At 40.3% G+C, this 23535-nt stretch overlaps 1 protein-coding gene across 6 annotated transcripts in view; it reads left to right on the plus strand.

The window, feature by feature from the left end:
* The window catches only part of LOC126418536 (eukaryotic translation initiation factor 4E transporter), a 320599-nt gene that overhangs the window by 263913 nt on the left and 33151 nt on the right, over nt 1-23535 (plus strand). For all 6 annotated transcript variants that reach the window (XM_050085342.1, XM_050085344.1, XM_050085348.1 and 3 more), the window contains 2 exons: nt 4820-4946; nt 10257-10450. In XM_050085342.1, coding sequence (XP_049941299.1) covers nt 4820-4946; nt 10257-10450 — 321 coding nt within the window. The remainder of the gene's footprint in view (nt 1-4819; nt 4947-10256; nt 10451-23535) is intronic.

Here is a 23535-nt window from a genome sequence, read left to right on the forward strand (position 1 = left end):
AGTTGAGTTTGGTTTAAATGTTTTGGAGTAATAGATCAGAGGTACCTTGCTTGAATAAAACGTAATGTGTGTGTGTTCTCACTAACTAAATTAAATTTATTCCGTTCTGTACATGCAGCATACTGTCAGGGATCTTCACTAATATCCCCCAGTATGACAGTAAAAACAAATACACTCACTGTTCAACCTCCAGGTAAGAAGCTGTGAAGTTTTTAGTTAAGTGTTCTAAAGTATGTGTGTACTATCTTAGAGATTAAACTGTGCTGTTATTAATGGTAAAATAGTTCCCTTTCTGTATATTTTACACACTCCTCTTCATATCATAAAAATGTGGGTCTTTCGTAGTTAAATCTGAGTTGCAGTGAATGTGAGCAGTGTGAAATAGCAAATAGTTTTGCATTTAAAGTTTGTATATATTTAAGTGGAAATGCATTATGGGACTACAGTAGTTGAATTCACAGCAAGAAAAGGCATTTAGTGTGCACGCCATTAAACTTCATATTTCATGAAAGATTGACTTCACTTCTCATGTTGACAGAATTTTGCGATGCCCAAGAGCTTGAAGTTACATTTAATGTAATGTGGTAATAGGCATATGAGGTCTGTTCAAAAAATTTCGGAACTCTGTCTGCAATATTTTTCTGCGCTTATCTTTTACTTATTGTGCATAGTCTCCTTAGAAATACTCTCCTCCACAGTTAATACATTGCTCCCAGTGCCATTTCCACTGTTGGAAGCTGTCTTGACATGCCTCTTGCTGGATCGTGCAAAGCACCATGTACGAATTTTCTTACGTCGTTGCAAATTTGTCCTTCCAATGGGGTTTTCAACTTGGGAAATAAAAAAAGTCCACAGGTGCCAGGTCTGGAGACAAGAGGATGAGGCAACACAGTGATTTCATTTTTTGTGCAATAGTCGTGCACTGACAGGGATGAATGTGCGGGTGCGTTATCGTGATGCAAACCCACCAACTTTTACAGTTTATTCATCAAATTTACAGAAATGGTGACATTTTATGGTTTATGGATGGACAGTGTCATCTTAAAACTTCGCAGACAAAAATTTGAAACATTAACATTCGATCATCACCCCACTTCCGTTCAATTGATTGTTTTGTTTCCATGGGTCGAAGGCAAGTCTAAGACAGTCGATAACTCATTCTTTGATGTGATTAGTACTCTTCACTATGTGATGTTTGTGTCATCATTGGGATTGACTTCAAAGCCAGGATAATAATTTTTCCATGTGAGTCATACATGTCCGCAGGTTCTGCTCTGCAAATCCTTTGTTCTGCTCCATTCGCTTGTTGTGATTTAACTCGTATTCTTTGGCCATATGAGGACTAATTACATTTTTCCACTCTTTCCTTCTTCTTCTTCTTCTTCTTCTTCTTCTTCTTCTTCTTCCTCTTCCTCTTACCATGTGCATGTTCTTCATTCAAAGGGTTGGTGTCATGTTCGTTTAATGGTTTAAGGCTGTGTGTGCTTTAACAAGTTCAATGAAGTGTTTGAACTGCCTTGTGTTTGTTGTTATTTTATGTGGCATTCAATGATACAGGTTTCTTTTGATGTTTAAGTACACATCAAAACATTCCTCGGACTTTCTCATACTCTATATTCCTGTTGTAGGATTCATGAATAAATTCAACAAGAAACAGTACTTCTAGACATTTAAATAACCATAATCTGTTGATTTTCTGTATACACTAAAATCAAAAAAGGGAGGAAAATTTGCCTTTTGCGCTATGTGTGGGGGTGATACTAATCTTCCACATGGTGGAAGAAACGATTTAAGTAATCGTGTGTGATAAACATTAAGTTATTTTACATTAAAGGAAGATCGCAATGTACCCCTAAGTGCGGCTGGTGATGCTGGTTCTTTAAGATGATGGTTCCACATCAGAAGTTGCAAAGAAACATAGCTATGGTCACACAAAAATGTTCATTGTAAATAAAACTGCAAAAAATGCATCATCTGAAGTTAAGGGCCTATGGTATTTTGTGGGAAAGAGTAGTCAGCACTGTGCTGTCCACACCAGCTTAAGATGGGGGCACAGCAGGGCGAAATACATGTAACCTGATGTTATGTTATGGGAATTCAGCTGTGATAACAACTGAAAACTGTGTGGCTTTCTGCTCTAATAATGCCCCTCTTATGATAGGGCACAAAAATGGGGTTTCAGCAGTTCTGAAGGAAGTTAACCAGGTATTGCCATCATAGGTTGCACTTGACACCTGATGAATCTACCAGTTGAAAAAGGTGGTGGAAGATTAAAACTTAAAGTGGGTGAGATCCATATTCATTCGATCTGCTTCTCTTTCTTCTTAGAGGAAGTAATATTATGTACCCAAAACATTTCCATATGCTTGACATCTTTCAGAATACTTAGAGTTGAACAAGGTGGATCCAAAGAGTATCAGAAGAGAATTCTTTATTCTGCTACTACATATACTGCTAAAAGAATAGCATATTCTTCCAAATGTGACAAACCCATCCTAAAAGGTAAGAGTTCAGCTAAAACATGTGAGGGAATAATGTTTATGTTCAGGTGTCACGAAATTTGAACAAAGCCTTTTGCACTTTCCTTCATGTGACTAGTAGTGTGTTTGACAAATTCAGTGTTGCCCTTCAGACTTATTCCCTACAAGTTCACTTTTTATTAGAACTTACACTGGAGTTCCTAAAGCAGTTTTGAACAAAGTTCATCACACCTAAAGTTGTCAAAAGCTCCTCACTGTTTCAAGTAGAGTACAGCTTGATTGAAAATCAAAGAAGTGACAATGAGTTAGTTATTGGCATTTGGTTTTTGAACATAGTGAATGATCTCCAAGATACAGATAAATCCCTTTTCTTTTCATCAGTGAGAAACTACTTTTGTGCTGTGTATGACTAAATCATCAAGTTTCCATTCAAGAATGACATGTTGGAGCATGCTCAAATTGCAAGGTTTGACAAAATTGAAGATTTACTGTTTTCTTCCATTAGTTTTTCCTTCAGAAAGTTTCCTCATGGTATGCAAGGAAGAAAATGAAACTACCGATGAGGTGGTAAATGAGCTTCGGAGGCAGTTTACAGCTCTACAGGCAGATGACACTTCAGTTGCAAATAAAGATGCTGCCAGTAATTGCAGTTGGATGCAAGTATCAAGAATTCTTGGTGCCAATGGACTTCTTAAATATAATCGAATTTCTAGAGTAATCTTCTACTTCTCACCATACCCCATAGCAGTGCAGAATGTGAACATGTTTTCAGCTTTGCAAAGAAAAATAGAATAGAGTTCAGATCATCCATCATTGGACAATGATTATTTGGGCTAATTTCTTTTATAAAGATCAGGGCTTCTGGTCCCTTTTATGGCAAAACATTCTCAAAACTGTTTGCAGGAAACTAAAGAGATCACAACTTTGGCTTTCAAGTTGAAGTAGCATGTTTTTCAGTGTGTATTATATTATTTCTTGCCTTTGTTACATGGAACAAGTTTTATTGTGTAAAGCCTTTTTCAGTTGTTGCATATCTGCTTAATTTATCGAGAAAGTCCTATTATGTATGCTCCTAACCAATATTCACCAAGACTGCTGCTGTTCAACATGGATTTCATTTTGATTTTTATGTTCATCTACAGATCAATGAATTCACATTTACATATGTAATAGGCTGATGAAGTATCATGTTTAAAGCCTGAAGTATTGTATTTTGTAACCCAAATATTGTATTTTTGTCAAGCTGGATGTGTCAAAAGTAGTTGGATTTATTTATTTTTTTATTCCCCCCCCCCCCCCCCTGTACACGAGGTTTGGTGTTTTTTTAAAAAAAAAAGCTTGACAGGTATGGTGATGCAAGAGTCATAAATTGTTTGGACACATTTTGGGCTGTTTCCTTCTCACGTTTTCACACAGGCATCATAACATGTCCCGATAGTTCCTTCGATCAACAGTTTGTCCCTATGGCACGAATTCGTAATAAACTTATCCTTCAAAATCAAAGAAAACTATCAGCATGGCTTTGACATTTGATCTTACCTGAATAGCTTTTTTTTGTCTTGGAGAACTTTTCCTGAATCTTTGTGAAGATTGAACCTTGGTCTCAACAGCATAACCATAGACCCATGGTCTCATTACCAGCTAGTCTCTTAAGGAGCATCTCGTTCACATTTGCTCGATCCAAAAGCTCTTCACAAATTGTGAGGCGAAGATGTTTCTGGTCAAGACTTCTGAGCCGTGGGACAAACTTGGTGGAAACATGACGCATTCCTAGATGCTGTGTCAGGGTTTCATTACATGACCTAACGGAAATGTTACATTCTTCTGCAATCTCTCGAAGAGTGTCAGTCTTCGATCGGCAAGCACCATTTCATTGTCTCTCCTGACCATGAGCGTTTTTGGTAGATGTCGGAGGGTGTCCTGAACGAAGGTCATCTTTTAACTCTTTAACGTCTGTCTGGCCATTTTTAAACCATGTGAACCATTCGTAACACTGACTACAGCTTAGAAGACGTCCTGCGTCATTTGCTGTGTCTCTGTGAAGGTTTTCTTAAGTTTCATGCAAAATTTAATGCAGGCGCATTGCAAATTTTGAGATGGCAGAGTTGGAGGAGCAAACTATACAACACAACATTCTGCTCAATACAACCCTGAACAATAACCAACAGACATACAACAAGCAGTTACACATTAAACACAGTCATGTGCAGGGATGCCAATGATATGCCAGCACAAAAATACAAATCTTTTGGAATTTTTTGAAAGGCCTCATATAAAGAACATTTTTGTGTATTGAAATTCCTTTTGTCATAATTTATACAAATAATTCCTTGTTGTAGTGGTGCCACGTGTTCCTTCTCCACGGGAATTGCAGCTTCACACACAGAACATAATGCAATCAGCCTTAATAAAGAAGAAGTTGGAAGAACAGCGTGAAAATTACAGAAAGAGGCAAGAAATGCAACAGTAAGTACAACAGTGCAGCTGTGCTATTAGCTTGAAAAAAATGTAGTGAGATATTGTGCACTTCAGAACTTTAAAAAGGGAAAAATTTGCAAGACGAAACTAAAATTATTGGTGGACTTCCTGGGAATGCTTACCTTCAGGAGGTGAAATTCTTAATATTAATACATAAATACAAAAAAGATTCTATCCCAGCTTAAGAGCATCAAAACTATTTGCAGTTCTAACAATTCAGTATCCTGAAAGTAAGTAATGGCCAACAATTTTCTCATAATTTTAAAAATATAATTTGTAAATTTCTATGAGCAGCTTGGTGAAAGCATTATCATAGCAAAGATACACAGAACCAATGCCAATCAAATTTGTAAAACTTCGCATGCTGACTACCTTTGCTGATAATGAAGTTGAAAGAATGTACAATTAGAGGAACACAATTATTCAGATAGTTAAGAGATGCAGAAGTCTGATTGGTGACTGGACTTTCATAGTAGGAAAAGGAAGAGAAGGCAGAAAGGACTGAAAAGGAAAACCATTGAGTACAATTTTGCACAGAGCATAATTTAAACTTGGCTAATAATTGGTTTAAAAATAAGGACTGGATAGGTGTAGGAAAAGCAGTATATTTCTGGAAAGTCGCCCAGAACTGTGGATCAGGGGAGACTTACTGCACAGGATGAAGAGGAGAGACACAACTGACTTACTCCGTTATGTATGATGGCAATGGTATACAAAGCCAATAATTGTAATTAGTGGCCCTTGGCCATGTAATGTATCATGTTGTAAAGGATTTAACTTTTACAAACTTTTGGAACCAGTGACTCCTTCTGGCAGAAGGGTTGAAGGGGAAGAAGAGGGGTGAAGGAAAAGGACTGTAGAGGTTTAGGGGAAGGGGTACAGTTCAGAAAAGTTACCCAGAACCATGTGTAGGGGAGACTTAATGGGTGGTATGAGAAGGAAAGACTCTCCCAATTAAATTTCACGTGGTCCTTTCCCGAATCCCATGCCACTTCAGTCCACATCAAACCTACTAACGAACAACAGTACTTAAATTTTGACAGTTGTCATCCTTTCCATGTCAAACTTACCCTCCCATACAGCCTTGGCATTAGAGGCAAATGTATTTATTCAGATGCAGACTCTACAGCAATGCACTCTCACTTCAGCCTTCACTGAACTTCGTTATCCCAACAGCCTAGTTCAAAAGCAGATTTCCCGGGCCATCACAATCAGTCCTGGTACTGCTGATCCCTCAAAAAACTACTTCGGAGCACACCACTTGTACCCAGTATTATCCTGGTCTTGAATGTACCAATCGGCTACTTTGACAAGGCCATGACTTCCTAAGATCATGCCCTGAAATGAGATACATTCAGTATGAGATTTTGCCCACCGCACTTAGAATAGCTCTTTGTCGCCCTCCCACTCCCCACAATATCCTTGTCAGACCCTACGCTGCTCCTGCACCCATCTCCCTGCCCTATGGCTCCTACCACTATGACAGTCCCCACTACATGACTTGGCCTATGCACCCTCCTACTGCCACCTATTCCATCCCTGTAACTGACAAAACACACACTATCAAAGGGAGACCCATCTGTCAAAGTCTTTGCTTCTCATCCTGTGTGGTAAGGCTCCTCTGACCTGGGGTTCTGGGTGACTTCTCTAAATTGTACCCTTTCCCTAAACCTCTCCAGTCTTTTTCCCCTGCTGCTACTTGATGGGTAGATTTTTAATCTATCCATTTATATTATCAATAATTGATTATTTTCATTGTTATATGAGAATAATTTGATGGAGTACATGATGTTCCCTCAGAATTACTGAAATCCTAGAGACCCAACGATGATAAGCTCATGTGCAAGATACAAGACAGATGCGACTTAAAGGAGGAGATATTATATTAATTCTTGTACTAACTGTTGTGAATATTATTGGACCACCAGTTTAATGGCTTGTTGTAAAATACTTGCACACATCATGTATAGAAGAATGGAAGGACAGATTGAAGCTCTTCGTTGATCATCTTCTTGGGAAGTTCAGTTTGGATTCTGGAAAAATGTGGGAATACATGAAGCTCTACCGAGCCTAAGACTTATAGTAGAAGATATGTTAAAGTAAGTAAACCAACATATGTGACATTTGTACATTTAGAGAAAACTTTTGACTTGAACACACTTGTTGAAATTCTGCAGATAACAGGGATAAAATAAAAGTAGCAAAATGCTATTTAAAACTTGTACAGAAACTGGATGGCAGTTAAAAGTTGAAGGATATGAATGTGAAGCCATAGATCAGAAGGGAGGGGCCGGCTGCAGCCTAGCTTCGATATTACCCAGTTAATACATTGAGCATACTGTGTGAGAAAACGGAGAATTTTGAGAGAGATTGCAGTTCAGGGGAAAAAAATAAAAACTTCTAAGGTTTGTCAATGACCCTGCAATGCCCCCTGTCTACTAAGGACTTGGAAGAGTAGTTGAATGGAAAAAAGGTGTTAAAAAAGATGTTATGAACATCAGCAAAAGTAAAATAAGGGTAATAGAATGTGGTCAAACTAAATTGGGTGATGCTGTTGCAATTGGGCTAGCAAATGGCATTAAGATGTAGATGAATTTAGCTATTTCGGTAGCAACATAATTGATTGTTGAAGTAGACAAGATATGAAATGAAGATTGCTGATGGCAAGAAAAGTTTCTGAAAAAGAATGTAACATTTAATAGAAATTTAAAGGTTAGGAAGTCTTATCTGAAGATACTTGTCTGGAGTAGCTGTATATGGAAGTGAAATGTGATTCATAATCAGTTTATATAACAAGAGAAAAGAACCTCTTGAAATGCGGTGCTGTAGAAGAATAGTAAAGATTAGTTTAATGTATTGAATGATAAATTAGCAGATTGTTTTGAATGAAACTGATGAAAAAATAAAATTCTTGCACAACTGGACTAAAAGAATGGATAGATTATAGTACATGCTGTGAGGCATCAAGGAATAGTCAATTTGGTAATAGAGAGAAGTTGTGGGGGAGGGGGGGGGGGGGGGTGGACCTAGGAATGAATAAAGTAAACAGGTACAGATGTGTTTAGGTCACTGTAGCTATTTGAGGATACTCTTGCACAGCAGATTGTGGAGTGGAAAGCTGCATCAACCAACCTTCCAATTGAAGACCACAACAACAGCAACAAGAGTTGTAACAATGTAAGTAGTCAATTTTTTGACTGTCTTTGCTGTGTTGCTGAGACCGTGTTACACCGACGCAATGCAGGGTATGATAAACTTCAGTTTGTACTAGGTATTTTTAGATGTTCTGTTTTGGATATTGTCATCTTGGGAATGCTGCCTTGTAGTGTTTAGAGGAAGCATTGAGAAGAGACGTAAAGAAAAAGTTACGACTTTCTGAATTTTTTAAGTCTTGATAGCAGTAAAACATGTAGAATCAGAACCTGCTCATTATTGGTTTGTCGATTAACAACCAACTTAAGATCATTCTTAGTAAAGAATCAATATGTACATGTAATGGTGCCAACAACATCATCATTTGCCACTCATCATGGTTAAACTTAGTAACAATGGTGGTGTGGCCAGCACTGTATGTAGATACTGATTCTTTATCCTGCATGATTTGAAGATGGTTGTTAACCAACCAGACCAGTAATGGAAAAAATTGATTATATATATTCATTGCAATCAAGACTATTTAAATTTTTAATTAATAATACTGATTGCTGTATCTCCTTTGCCTGATGCCAGGTTTTACAAAAACTTGATTATCATACTTATTTCTTAAACTTGCCTTGTCAGACATGGTGTGTGTGTGTGTGTGTGTGTGTGTGTGTGTGTGTGTGTGTGTGTGTGTGTGTGTTCCTAAGTTATTGGATCCATAAAAGAATACTTACTAATACAACATAACTGAACCACTTTAGTTGTGCAAATAGCATTGTGTTGTACTTCTTACGTCTATGAAATTTAACATCAAAGAGAAGGGCTTAATCTTGCAGACTTCAAAGATAACCTCAAAATTGGTTATACCCTCCACAAAAATTGTGTAATCAGTAAATTGAAAAGAATGAAGTTCAGTTAGTAAGTTTTTATATTTTACTGTTGAAGAAAGTGGTTAGATGGACAGCAAAAGAAATACTCAGGTGAGTAAAAAATGTCCTGAAGTGCTTATAGTTTTGGGAACTACACTTCTAAGGTGAGGTATGAAATGGAAAGTTTGCATTCACTGTATTAAAAGTTTTTAACTGTAGCTTTGAGGCATTATTTTAATGTGTTAAACACTAAAAAACTGAAGATTTCTCAACAAGTTGTTGAGATGAATGTCAGGAATAAGTAGGGGAGACATAAAAACAAGGAAAAGGATTAAGGTAAAAAGACGAATTGGAAAAGACTTAACTGCACTGAACATCAACTTGTTGTGGAACATGTTGCTGAGTAAATGAATGATACATCATCTCAAAGAGCAAGGTGGTTGGAAGGTTGGTACATCACTTGTGAATTCACATAGGAACAGAATTGATGCATATAGTTGTTCGTAAAAATTGAAAAGTATAGAGGGGCATCAGTGGATGAGAAATGCCTGATAATCATCAAGATAGTGATTTCACCATGTTTTGTCTTTGGTCAAGTATTTAAAGTCTAAATATCAAATATCTTGGATAAAGTTACTGCACCTTCACAAATTGGGTCAGGAATTAGTGTGACATTTTAATAACTGTTATTTCCAGTGTTATTGTCGAAGAGTTCCTGAAAATTAGTAAGGAATGGTTTGTGCTCTTTGGATTTACTCCCTTTGTTTAGCCAACACTGGTGGTACACATCTCTCAGAAGTACACACATCAAAAAAGTTTTGCATCACCTTGGCCTGAGCGAGGTATGTCATCGACAGTTCCTGTCTCTCTGTATCTCCTCCATGTCCGAACAACATCACTTTGGTTCACTCTGAGACACCTGGACCCTTCCCTTGTTGAGAGGCCTTCCTGGCACAAAGTAACGATGCAGACACGATCAAATTGTGGTATTGGCTGTCTAGGCATGGTTGAACTACAGACAACACAAGTTGTGTACCTCCTTCCTGGTGGAATGACTGGAATTGATCGTATGTCTGACTCCTTCCATCTAATAAGCAATGCTCATGCATGGTTGTTTACATCTTTGACGTTTAGTGACATTCTGAATAGTCAAAGGGACTCTCTGTGATACAGTATCCACAGTAAATGTCAATCTTCCCGTGTTCTGGGAACCGGGGTGATGCAAAACTTTCTGGATGTGAGTATATTAACTCACCTCTGTTAATTGTGTGTTCATGTTTTTCTTTAGGTCACTCTCTCCCAGTGTGTCATCATTGTCAAATGCAGGAGGAAATTCAGTTAAGACTGGAGATTCTGCACCTCCAAAACTTATATCCCCCACACCTCTTGCCTTTACACCAACTTCTGTGCTGAGGAAGATGACAGCTGAAAAGGATCCTGAAAACAGTGCAACAAGCAACAGAAGTGAAACAAAATCTGCAGGTACAGAAAAACTTATAGCTTTAACTCTCTCTCTCTCTCTCTCTCTCTCTCTCTCTCTCTCTCTCTCTCTCTCTCTCTCTTCCAGTAAAGTAGTGTTTGTTTAAGATGAGAAGTGTATTGTTTAATTAAATTGAATCTATGGTGTAAACATACCTTCCACATATCTATTACACTACAGTTAAGACACCATGTATGCTCACTGTGCTATTATAAGGACGAGCAACCAGTTGTGTGCTCTATGATATCCTTTTGATAGCAGTATGTGGTGACTGGGTGAACACACAACCTGCAATAATTGTGGCTAAATTATACCTAAGGGTGGGTTGTGTACTGCTGCTTTTTAGCCCAAATAACAACTAAGCATTGCTATCTCTTAGCACAGTAGTCAGTGAATTTTCCATAGAATTAAGCACAGTGTTTAAAATATAATAAAATCAGAGTAATTAACAAAATCAAATGAGGTACTGGATCTGAAAGGCTAAAGATGTAGCCTAAAGCATTTGTTTTAATTAAACTTTCCAATTGAATTGAAAAAAGAATCAGAAACATGTACGAAAAGATAGCCATACAATTGTAAATAGATTTGCAGCAATTATTTAAATGATATGATCAACAAAGCAAGGTGTGCAGAGCAGCTAACAAACAGCACTGAACACCAACTAATCGTAGTAGTAGTAGTAGTAGTAGTAGTAGTAGTAGTACCACCACATGTAATGGTTCCAGTAAATTGCAGTGTTTTCAAAATTTCTAATAAAGATCAAATAAACTCCCACCACTATCAGTTGTACTACTCATTCGCGTAATACTGCAGTTCCAATGGAGTCAGCTATAATGTGGCTAAAAAAGTCGACAACACAACATCCTAAGCAACTTTCACTTGTGGCTTGTCACCTGCCCAGTCTTGGCAGGCTCACCTATATAGATGACACTGATGAAAGACTTTTACTCTGCCAAGGACAGTGACTAAAAAACCACGAGGCCCCTCTGCTCGCTTACTCCAGAGGTGTGGCTCACATGACCAACTAATGCAATCGAGACCTGCTACTTTTCGTTGGCCATCTTATTGAAAATTATTTACCTTACATTGTTTTGTATACATATTACATATTCAATAAATATACCCCTAAATATATGTGGATATAAATCTTATCAGTATCTAAATATCTATGCTTTACTCTTTTAATTCATTATTTTGCATTTGTTCAGAGAGCGTCATAGAAACTTGTCAAATGCATGTTGGTGTATTAATTGCCATTGCAGTACTTTGAATCGAACCACATTTAATTCTTACAAACTTGAATTATATAGATGTAAATTATCACCTCGTATTCCCTATTGCAATGTCAACATGCCGAAGCTAAATGATAGTCTACATATTCAGAATCCTTTATTGCAACTGAATTGAGTATTATAAATAATTTTGTTTAATAATTTATTTTCGTGCATATCTTTTGACCGAGTGCTCATAAAGTAGCCAAAGTCATGAGATACTTATTGATGTCCTACATGTTATGAGATGTTCCCAAAAAAGTAAGAAAGATTTTGGTCTGTCGTCATCCCAGCCCTAGTATCACAGTTCCACACATTCACACTCGACACACTGGTTCGTCCTCCTTCACTGATGACATTACAGCTGGTTTTTGTTGCGTTTACATTTGTTTGTGATTGTTAAAATTGTTTAAGACAATCCCTGAGCCCACCGAAGTGAAGTGCATTCTGTAATATGGTTTTTGAACACAGTGTTATGCCAGCTGAAATTCATCAACTTGTAGAGATAAATGGTAAATATGTTATGACGGATCAAATGCTGAGAGAATGAGAATTCATTGATGGACAAACTAGTGTTCATTAAGAAGCATGGAGTGGGCAACCTTCTGTTGCCAGTGATGGATTGATTGAGAAAGTAAAGGAGTCAATTTGTGAAAACTGACAGTTAATAATAAGAATGCTTTGTGATGATTTTCCACAAATTTCAAAAACTATTTTGCCTGATATGGTCACAGATCACATGAATTTTCACAAATTGTGTTCCCGTTGGAGTCCGAATATGCTTCCAGGTGTCCACGAAACAGTGATTTGGCTGTGCTTTGATATGTCTTATCCAGTAGAGTGATGAATTCTTAAATGGAATTATGACTGATGCTGAATCGTAGGTTTGTCATGTCACTGTAGAATCAAAACAGCAGATAGAGTGGAGGCACTCACGATCCCCCAAACAACAAAAATTCAAAACATTATGTGCACTGTGGTCTGGAATACACGACATTCTGCATGTGTAGTTACTTCAGAGGTGAGAACCATCAGTGTGGTATAATACTGTAAAACACTGAGAGAACTTTGGCATAAAATTCAAAAAAGAAGGAAGGAATGCTCAGTCAAAGCATTGTGTTGCTTCATGACAATGCACATCCCCATTCTGCTGCTGTTGATCAAAACCTCTCTCAGCAATTCGGTTGGATCAGCTTCCATATAGCCCCTATCTCTCACCTTCTGACAACAACTATCTCTCAAACTTGAAGCACGATTTTGGAGGAAGGTGCTTTGACAGCAATGATACGACAAATGGTGTTCAGCAGTGGTAGTCTTCACTGGTAGCATCTTTCCGTGAAGGAGTAGAGAATTGATTTCCCAGTATGACAAAGGTCTGAACAATGGTGGCAACTATGTAGAAAAATAGTTTAAGAAACGTTGTTTCTTGTAAAAAAAATTTTGCTTTGAAAAAAGTTTCTGAAAGTTTCTTTCCAAAATGGTACTTACTTTTCAGACACGACTTGTCACAGTGTCCTTATGTGGCTGTTACTTCATAATAAACACCCATTCAAACTAAAACTACTTCTAACCAAGATTTTGTACAAATATGGTAGTAAATTCCAGAGAAGTCCTTACATTTTCTGTAGCTCAGCTGTAGACAGTTTCAGCTATTTTAGTGAATGTACAATGCTTTTAATGTAGTATGTTGTCACCAGGACATTTTGGTATTGAACCCTTTTCTCCAGGCACGTTAGCCTTGGCCTTACACCAGTGCCTCACTGTCAGCAAAACAGCTAGCCCTTGGCCTCTTAACTCATTCTGTGGTACTGTCCAACCTTCCAGACTCACCAGCCTGTCCATACCCAGCAGCAAGCTGGCTCTGCACTGCTGACTTCTGTGCTGCAACCAGATCAGCCAAGCCACTTGTTTTGTCACAGCTGCTTGTTGCCACAATCACTTGGTTAGAAACACATCTAAAATAAACTATGATTTGCTCTATTGTTCCCATTAGTGTTCCATAAAATGAAAACAAACAGTTCCCAGAAGTTCTCCCACATGTCCTGAGGGAGCAGTGTTCTCTTGTGGGTTCTCAGTCCCATGAAGAGAACCTGGTTTAGATGGCCAGCTCACATGCAGGGGCAGGCACAAGCAGTAAGCCTCAAGTAACCACATTCACATATCCTGTCATATCACACAGCCTGTATCACTGATACGAAACAAATAACTTAAATATGACACTCTGAGGGCAGAATCTAATGATTATGAAAATGTCATAAAAGTAATGCTTTCATGAAAGTCTTGGTACTGGAAACCTTTGCACATCTTTTTATCATTACAATTATGTGGTTATCAACAAAACAGTGTTGAACTTCAGATTTTTGACAAAGTTTCAGGACTTACATAGCCTAGAAAATGTGTTGAAAGTATTTAGCATTCCATTTTCAGTAGCACCAGATATTAAACCTTGGGGTTAGAAGTGATAAAAGATTGCACTCTGCTCAAGGGCAGATATGTAAGCATTAATTGCAGATCTTATTAGGATGTACACATGGAAGGGTTTCCCAAGCAACACAGAAATGTAGCCCCCCAGGGGGCTCACCACTCTTTGGTGGGTTCGTGCTTGACTACCATGGGGCCCCAGCCTTTGCGGCACTTTTTCCTACCCATGCTGCATGTCTATCTTCTTGCTATTCTTTTTCCCTTCCCTTGGGGACCATTTCTGGGTTGTTATTGGGAATGTTCTGAATTGTCTGTCACTGACATAAGAACAGTCTTACCTTCGTTTATTCACTCGCTTCTCCTTTGTTTCCCTTCTCTTGTTCCTCTGATTCGACATTTGAGGTTCCTCTTTTTCTTATTCCTCCCTGTGTGCTCCTGAAGGCCAGCCCATGTGTCTGATGCATAACAGGTGACAGGGTAATGCATAATTCCCAGCCCAGGGTCGACAGGTAGGTTCGCACATACTCCCTGGTACAGGCCAGGCCCAGGAAGGGGTGATTGCCTGAGCTGCAAACTTCCTAGATTGCCGATAGGTCCCTCTGTCAGATGTTCGGGAGGTGACCTGAGGTGTGAACAATCGCCTAAGGCGGGTGCACCCCCTTGTGCAGGGAGCCCCCAGTTGGAAGGAACGCGCTATTGGAGATGCTGGCAATCGCGGGGATTTTCTCGTGATGAGTCAATCATCTTCCCACTCAATGTCTACAAAACAAAAACATAATGAGGCTAATGATTCAAAGACGCTTCCTGCAGCACCGCAGTTCTTCGTGGTCTCACGTACTGAAGGCGGTCAGTCCTTCACCACGGTAAATCTATTTATTATTCAGAAAGGTGTTGATGCAATTGCTGGCCCTGTGAAATCCTGCTCTCGTTTATGGAATGGCACTTTCCTTTCGGAGACTGCTTCTGATACGCAAGCAAAACTGGCTGCTTGCCGCCTCACTTCTCCACAGCTACCCTGTCCATGTCGAGGTCCATAGAACTTTGAATTCTTCCATGGCGTAATTAACAGCAGGCTACTCGATGGTAGAACTGAGGCCGAAATACAATCTTACCTCTCCAATCAGGGTGTCATTGCCATTCATGATGTAATGAAAAATGTAATTCCTCTTCAGTGTCCACCTGCAATCTTTTTCCTCACCTTTGATAGAACGGGGGCTGCTATCAAAGATCAAAGCAGGCTATGAAATTATCATAATCTGGCCATACATTCCAAACCTGATGTGCTGCTATCAGTGTCATCCTTTCAACCTCACTGAACTTCTTGCCAACACCCAGTCAAATGTGTAACCTGTGGTAGGGATGCACACGAGGGCGATTGTCTGCCGCCTCCTCCCCGCTGTATCAACTGCAATGGCGTCCATGTCGCCTCCTCTTGGGATTGTCCCCTGTATCTTAATTAGTGGGCTGTTCGAGATTCGGGTAAAGAAAAAAGTGCCTTACCCAGTAGCTCGCAAATTACTGGCTAGTCACAAACCCTGTGTTCTCCCATCAGGCACTATAGTTCTGTTTGTGTTACCCATCACTCCATGAAGGACATGGCCACACAAACATGTGACCTCAAATTCAGCTCTGAGGTTGTGAAATTGCAGTGTCAAGTTAGCATAGCCATCCCCCCTGTTCCGCAGTGCAACACACCGTCAAATTCTCGCCTCAAGGGACGAAGCCCACCAGGTCACAACCAGTAGGCAGGAAAGGACAGTAGTAGTACTCCCATCAAGACTTCCCATGAAGACTTCTTCCATCCTTCGAGCCAGACACCACCCGATCCTTCCTCTAACCAGAAAGGCTCGAAGAAGTCCACCAAAGGCAAACGGTCTTCTCCTTTGCCAACTCGAAGATCCTGTTCGATGGTGTCGCCATGTGGCACTGTAGCCCGGCCGGCCTCCGTCTCGCCGGTGCACTCCACAAACAGTTTTTCAGCGTTGGACTCCACAGACCAACCGCACAAGCAAGCTGATACTTCTGCGGACCCCATGGAGCAGGATCCTCCTGCTTCCGCGCACTTTAGTAGCAACTCTACACCGGCTGTCACTCAGCAGCTGTTGAGTTGACACCCCTACATCTCTTCCTCCTCATGACTGTCCTCCAATGGGACATTAGTGGCCTTCAGTCCCACAAATAGGATTTACAGCTGCTTTTAGCATCGCAGCATCCCCTTGTACTCTGCCTTTTGGATACGAAATTGCACCCTTATGATATCTTTGAGCTTTCACATTACCTACTGATTAGTTTTGACCTTCCCCCTGAGGTCGGCATTCCATCTCGTGGAGGCATCATGCTGCTCATATGGGATGACCTTCATAGTCAACCCATTTCTCTGACTACCCATATTTAAGCAGTTGCAGTTCACCTTTTCCTTCCCCATCTGACTTTTTCCCTATGTACCTCCATCATTCGATGTCACTAGAGCAGACTTCCTTCAGCTTATTGGGCAGCTACCTCCTCCATTTTTGCCACTCAGTGACTTTCATGCATGTCATCCCCTTTGGGGTTCTCCCAGGACCTGTCAGAGAGGTGCTCTCCTGGCTGACCTTTTTAACCAACTTAACCTCTTCTGCCTTAACACTGGAGCACCCACTTTCCTTTCTGACTCCTCTTACACCTATTCCCATTTGGGCCTATCCTTTTGCACTGCGCAGCTTGCCCATAGTCTTCAGTGGTCCATTCTTCCTGACACCTACTCAAACAACCATTTCCCTTGTGCTCTCTGTTTGCTGACTCCTTTCCCATCTGTGTGCATGCCCAAATGGCAGCTTACTAAGCCTGACTGGCGGCTTTACTCCTCCTTGGTGACTTTCGATTCACAAGATTTCCCCAGTTGTGATGACCAGGTGGACTCGCACACAAACGTTACCCTTACTGCTGCACAATGTTCCATTCCTCGCACTTCCTTTTTACCACGTCGTGTCCCAGTACTGGGTGGACTGAGGCATGCTGCAATGCAATTTGTGTGCGTTGCCGAGCTCTCCATGTTTTTAACCGCCGCCCTACACTGGCAAACTGCATTCATTATAAACAGAAGGTGCAAAGTGTCATCGCATTCTTTGGGATAGCAATAGAGCTAGCTGGCATTCATTCACTAGTTCTTTTAACAGTTCCACACCTTCCTCTGTTATGTGGGCCAACCTCCAACGGCTTTCTGGCACCAAGATCCATTCCCCAATTTCTGGCCTGACAGTCGCTGATGTCATTGTGGACCCTATTCGTATCTCCAACACCTTGGGCCGCCATTTTGCCGAAGTTTCGAGCTCTTCCCGCTATCACCCGGCCTTCGTCCATTGGAAACGGGCGGAGGCGGCTCGGGCGATACCCTTCTCTTCTTCGCATCGTGAGTGCTACAATGCCACCTTTACTGTGAGGGAGCTAGATCATGCTCTCAGTTCATCCCGATCCTCTGCCCCAGGGCCAGATGCCATCCACATTGAGATATTGCAGCATTTTCTCTTGTAGGTAAGCACTTTCTGCTTAACATGTACAACCACATCTGGGCAGAGGGCACATTTCCCGGACACTGACGTGAAGCCACTGTCATTTCCATTTCCATTCCCATTCCCATACCCATACCTCAGCCCAGTAGGGACAAATACCTTTCTTGTTGCTATCACCCTGTTTCACATACCAGCTGTGTTTGCAAGGTGATGGAACGTATGATTCGTGCCCGACTGGTATGGTGGCTAGAGTCTTTAAATTTACAGATGAATACACAGTGTGGATTTCGAGCACTGCGTTGTGTAGTTGGAGCACTGCGTTGTGTAGTTGACCATCTCATTACTTTGTCCACGCATGTCATGAATGGTTTTCTGCGGAAATTCCAGACTATGGCCGTGTTGTTGTATTTGGAGAAGGCCTATGACACCTGCTGGAGAACTGGTATCCTCCGCACACTTTACATATAGGGCCTCCATGGCCGCCTGTCCTATTTCCTTCAGGCATTTTTGTAAGACCAAGTTTTCAAGGTGCCTGTGAGTTCTACCTTATCGGTCACCTTTATCCAGGAAAACCGTTTGCCTCAGGGTTCCGCCCTAAGTGTCAGCTTCTTTGCTATCACCGTTACCCCTATCGTGGCCTGTCTCCCACCAGGTATCTCCGGTCCCCTTTTTGGTGACAATTCTGCCATCTATTGCAGCTCTCCACGGACCTGTCTTACTGAGTGGTGTCTACAGTGGTGCATTGATCATCTCTACTCCTGGAGCATCGACAATGACATTCGCTTTTCCACTGACAAAACCATCTGTATGAATTTCTGGCGACACAAGTGGTTTCTCCCACCATCTTTACACTTGGGCCTGTTACCCTTCCGTTCATTTAAACCACAAAATTCCTGGGGCTCATGCTCGATAGGAAACTCTTGGTCCTTCCATGTATCTTACCTGATAGCCCGTTGTATGTGGTTCCTCAGTGTCACTTCCTGGGGTGCCGATTGAACCACCCTCCTCTGTTTGTACCGGTCCCTTGTCTGTTTGAAATTAGACTATGGGTGCTTTGTTTATGCGTCTGCACACCCATCCCCCTTACACCATCTCAACACTGTCTACCACCATGGCATGCGTTAGGCCATGGGCGTCTTTCACACCAGCCCAGTTGAGAGTCTGTATGCTGAGGATGCTGAACCAACCCTGCCCTACCGCCGTAACTTTCTCCTCAGCAGGTATGCATGCCATTTTTCTGCCATGTGTGGCCACCCATCTTTTATGCCTCCTTCTTTAGTGATTCCTTTGATCGTCAGTATGGGGCTCGTCCTCCTTCTGTTACCTCCTGCAGTCTGTTTTTGGCACTTGCTGCAGTGGCTAAACTTCAGACTACCTGCACCTTTCCCAGTGGTTATGAACCCTTCACCAGCTTGGCTTCGTGATGCGGCCCATGTTGACCTTGGCCTCCATTCGCTTCCTAAGGACACTACTCCAGCCTTGGTCTGTTGCCTTCAATTTCAAGACTTTCGTGATAGTACCTTTGTATACACTGATGGCTCTCAGACCGACCATGAGGCCTTCGTCTTTGGCACCCGTGTTTTTCAATATCGGCATCCGGCACATTCCTCAGTATTTACAGCCAAGCTCCTCGCCTTGTATCAGGCCACAGAGTACATCCAATGACACAGCCTTTTCAGTTGTGTCCTCTTCTCAAACTCCCATCACTTAGTGCAAGGAGTCCAGGAAAACTGTCAACTGCTCACTCTTGGTGGAGCCAGTGTAATGTTTCTCTGGGTTCCTGGTCATGTCTGTCTGCCAGGAGATGAGGCTGCTGACGCTGCTCCCAAAGCTGCAGTCCTCATACCTCAGCCCGTGGGTACCTATAGTCCCTCAAATGATCTCCGTGTTGCTGTCTGTCGGGAGGTGGTGTTCCTTTGGCATCACCAATGGTCCTCCCTTCACGGAATAAGCATCGGCTTATTAAGCCTCTCCCAGTGGCTTGTGCCACCTCCTCTCGGCCCTCCCGCAGGGAGGAGATTATTTTAACTCGTCTGCGTATTGGGCACGGCCTATTTAGCCAAGTGGTGCTACCCTGCCACTTCATACACGTTGCACTCATGTTTTAACTGTTCGCCACTTCGTGATGGAATGTCAATTTTTTAACTTTTTACATTTCTGTTTGGGTTTGCCGTCTGTTATCAGCTGTGTTAGTAAATGACGTGCGGGCTGTCGACCACGTCTTACTTTCTATCCGCCAAAGCAATATGGCGAAGACCATTTAATTTTTAGTTTTGGACGTCCATTTCTGTTTGGTGTCTTTTTTAGCCCTTCTTCCTGGTTTTAGCTGTCTTCTATTATATCAGTTGGGACTGATGTGTAGTCGTTTTTTAATTCCTCTCTGTCTTTGTGTTCTATAGTTTTGACTCGGGCGCATATGGTCCCAGTTGTTTTTGCACCCTAAAGCAAAACAAAACCAGCAGAAATGTAGCCAATATCATATCAGTATTTGGTTCAACAACTCTTTTGGAAAAACTTTTATCAGGAAAATACAAGAATTGGAAAAAGATTCCAGACTTGTGGTCCAGCAATTAAGTGCATTCTTTGTGTAGTGGCAACTCACAAACTGACACCAAATATTTTACGAATAAAAAGAAATTTCTAGTTCCACAAAAGTAACGAAACCTTAGTAATTTTTAAATAGGACAATGAAAATTTGTAGCACGACAAAAGTAGTCAAGGTGTAAGGGTAACAGCTGACCAAATAGGTGAGATATAGTCATTAATAGGCACATTAACAACACTGAAAACTTGGTTGGGATTTGTTGAAAAGCTAGGTATGGTAATGTACTTGTCAGCAGCTTAGTATTTTTACTGATGTGAAATTTTTATGTTTAACACACCCTTGTTGCAATCAGATTTGCTTCATTGTTGTTTTAACAAGAGGCATTCTTGAGTGCCTGACATTGTCTGCCCATGGGTGCTTGGCTGTCAGACTGCCTGCAGAACATCTGTTTGCCTGACGTTGCCTGTGTACAGACTGCTCTAAACACACTCTCCATGCTTCTGTCTTCTGTTTCTGTGTTTTACACACTTTTAACTTGCTTTCTCTGTGCAGTATTAATAAATTTTGTTTCCTCAACAAGATAATGTCTAGAGTTCATCCCCCTTTTCCATTTATACAAATAACCTTTTGGAGGTGCTCAATTACTATTACTGAGAATGTGTGAGAAGTAGAAATGTTGGGATGTGGGTAATGTTACATTAAAATATTGGACTGTATTTTAATGCATTAATGATGTATTATGAACTGATTATTGTAGGGAAGTTTAAACGTTCACTGTGGAACGGTGACTCATTGCAGTGCCCCACTTTCAATGGTGCACAATTTATAACAACCCATTACAGGCATGTAATGGGTTGAAGGTGTTGATCTACGTAGGCAGAGATACGTTCTGTGGGGGCTTGGTAACCAGCTACAATGGGGCGGCCGTGATGATTGGGTTTGTGAATTTTAGGAAGAAGGTAGAAGGTAGGGGTGCGGGGTGTCGGTGGGGTCAGGAGGTTGATGGAGTCAGGTGAAAGGTTTTGTAGGGGGCCTAAGGTTCTGAGAATTCCTTGAAGCTCCGCCTGGACTTCAGGAATGGGATTACCTTGGCAAACTTTGTATGTGGTGTTGTCTGAAAGCTGACGCAGTCTCTCAGCCACATACTCCCGACGATCAAGTACCACGGTTGTGGAACCCTTGTCCGCCGGAAGAATGACGATGATCGGTCAGCCTTCAGATCACGGACAGCAATAAATTGCTCATATATCGTGAGGCTTTATCTAAAATTGGTTTTGAAACTTACACCTTTGCATGCATGTCCTCGCATGCATGCCTTCACCCACAGGGAAGACTTCGCTTCCAAAAATTAGAAAAATTCAGAAATGCTCACTATGGAGACTTTTTTTGTAAAAAAGTAAAAAAATCTTTCTCTCATTCTTTGTTACAACAGTGTTTTTTCATCAGTTTCAATTAACAGGTGACTTCAAATTATTAATTCATACATGCAAATATACATACTTGGTTGTACAGGTAGTTTTGTTCTAACAAGCATATTCCTGTGGAAGACTTTTGTTTTAGATGAAAATAGGTTATTTAAATTTTTGAAATTATGATTTCTGTTTATATAGTTTCAAAGAGACAACATTCCCGAGACCAAATAATTTCTTTGAATTAGGGTACACCAAACGATAAGCATTAGGGTGTGGATGTTCTATGACTTCAAAAGCCCCAATATAGATATCAAAAAAAATTTTAATTTCTGAAGTTAACATTTTTTATTTTTCATGAGATTTGACCAGAACAAGATCCCCAATTTTGAAACTGGCTAATTTTACCCTATTGTTATGTCTTTTATTCCTCTTTTCCCCTTGTTTCCTCATAGTTTCCCTGACAATGTCTTCTCTCTCTTTCATGGTTAAAGGTGTACATTTAGAAAATTCATTAAGTTCTGATATAAGATTTGGAGGTCTGATATTAAACATTATCTCCTACGGTGAAAATCCTGTGGAACTATGTTGTAGGCTATTCATAATATATTCAAAATTTCGAATGTGCTCAAACCAGGTTGGATTTTATGGCTACAATAGGTTCTGCAAAGTCTCCCAATTTCCCTCATATATCTTTCTGCAGGATTGGTGGATGGAGAATAAACAGATATAAGTATATGCTTCAATTTTGATCTTTCAATAAACTTTTTCCAAATTTTAGAGGTGAACTGTGAACCATTATCTGGTAATATAGCTTTTGGTTTACTCACCTGTGCGAAATAATCTCTTTCAATTTTTATTATAATTTAATAGCTAGTAGCTTTCTTCACTGGATATAGTTTAATTAATTTTGAAACTACATCTACCATAACAAATATGTAACAGTGACCACCTTTACTCTTTGGTAACATTCCACGTAAGTCCACAGCGATAAGATCTAAAGGTTTTTCCAGAATAATGTTTTGCATCTCTCCACCACGTCTTTGATTGCTCACTTTAACTCTCTGACATTTGTCACAGGTTGCCAATTCTTTTCTTACCTTCTTTCCAATATTGTAAAAATAAACGTTTTCTTGTATCTTTTGAATGCACTTCTGCATCCCACAATGACCAAAACTTTCATGTATGTAAATAATCAGCTTTTCAGCATCTGCCTCTGGCCAACACAGTTTCCAATTATCAGAATCTACATCTGTTCTCCGAAATAAAATCCCCTTATGTAATTTGTAAAATTTATCAAGTTTCTCATACCCTTCTTGCCTAGACATTCTTTGATTAATTTCCAACTTTGATCTAAATTTTGATTTTTCCTAATTTTGTTACACACAGCTCTAGTTTTTTTCTCATTTTCCACCCCTTTCAGGTATCTAATTTTAAATTGCTTTTCCTCCTCTTGTTCAAAAATCTCCTGTTCTCCCCCAATTGGTAACCTTGAAAGTGAATCAGCTACTACATTCTCAGAACCTTTTATGTACTTGATTTCAAAGTCAAACTGTTGCAGAAATATTGCCCATCTGGTCAAATCTACTGTGGTATAATTTGCACTCTTGTAAGTAACTCAAAGCTTTGTGATCCGAAAATACTATGGTTTTATGTCCAGTAAGGTAAATTAAATGATTAATGGAAAATCTCATATAAAGATGTGAAACAAATACTAACAAAGAGATAGAGGGGCTGGCCAGTACTTACCTCAGCTCAGTACAGCCGATAGATACACAAAAATCAGAACCAAAAAACAGAACCAAAAATTTTAAAAATTTTTGGTTCTGTTTTTTGTGTATCTATTGGCTGTACTGAGCTGAGGTAAGTACTGGCCAGCCCCTCTATCTCTTTGTTAGTATTTGTTTCACATCAATAAGGTAAATTCTAAATTTTGTAAAAGCCCAATGAATT

This window comes from Schistocerca serialis, chromosome 9 (genome assembly GCF_023864345.2).
Source record: "Schistocerca serialis cubense isolate TAMUIC-IGC-003099 chromosome 9, iqSchSeri2.2, whole genome shotgun sequence".
NCBI lineage: Eukaryota > Metazoa > Arthropoda > Insecta > Orthoptera > Acrididae > Schistocerca > Schistocerca serialis.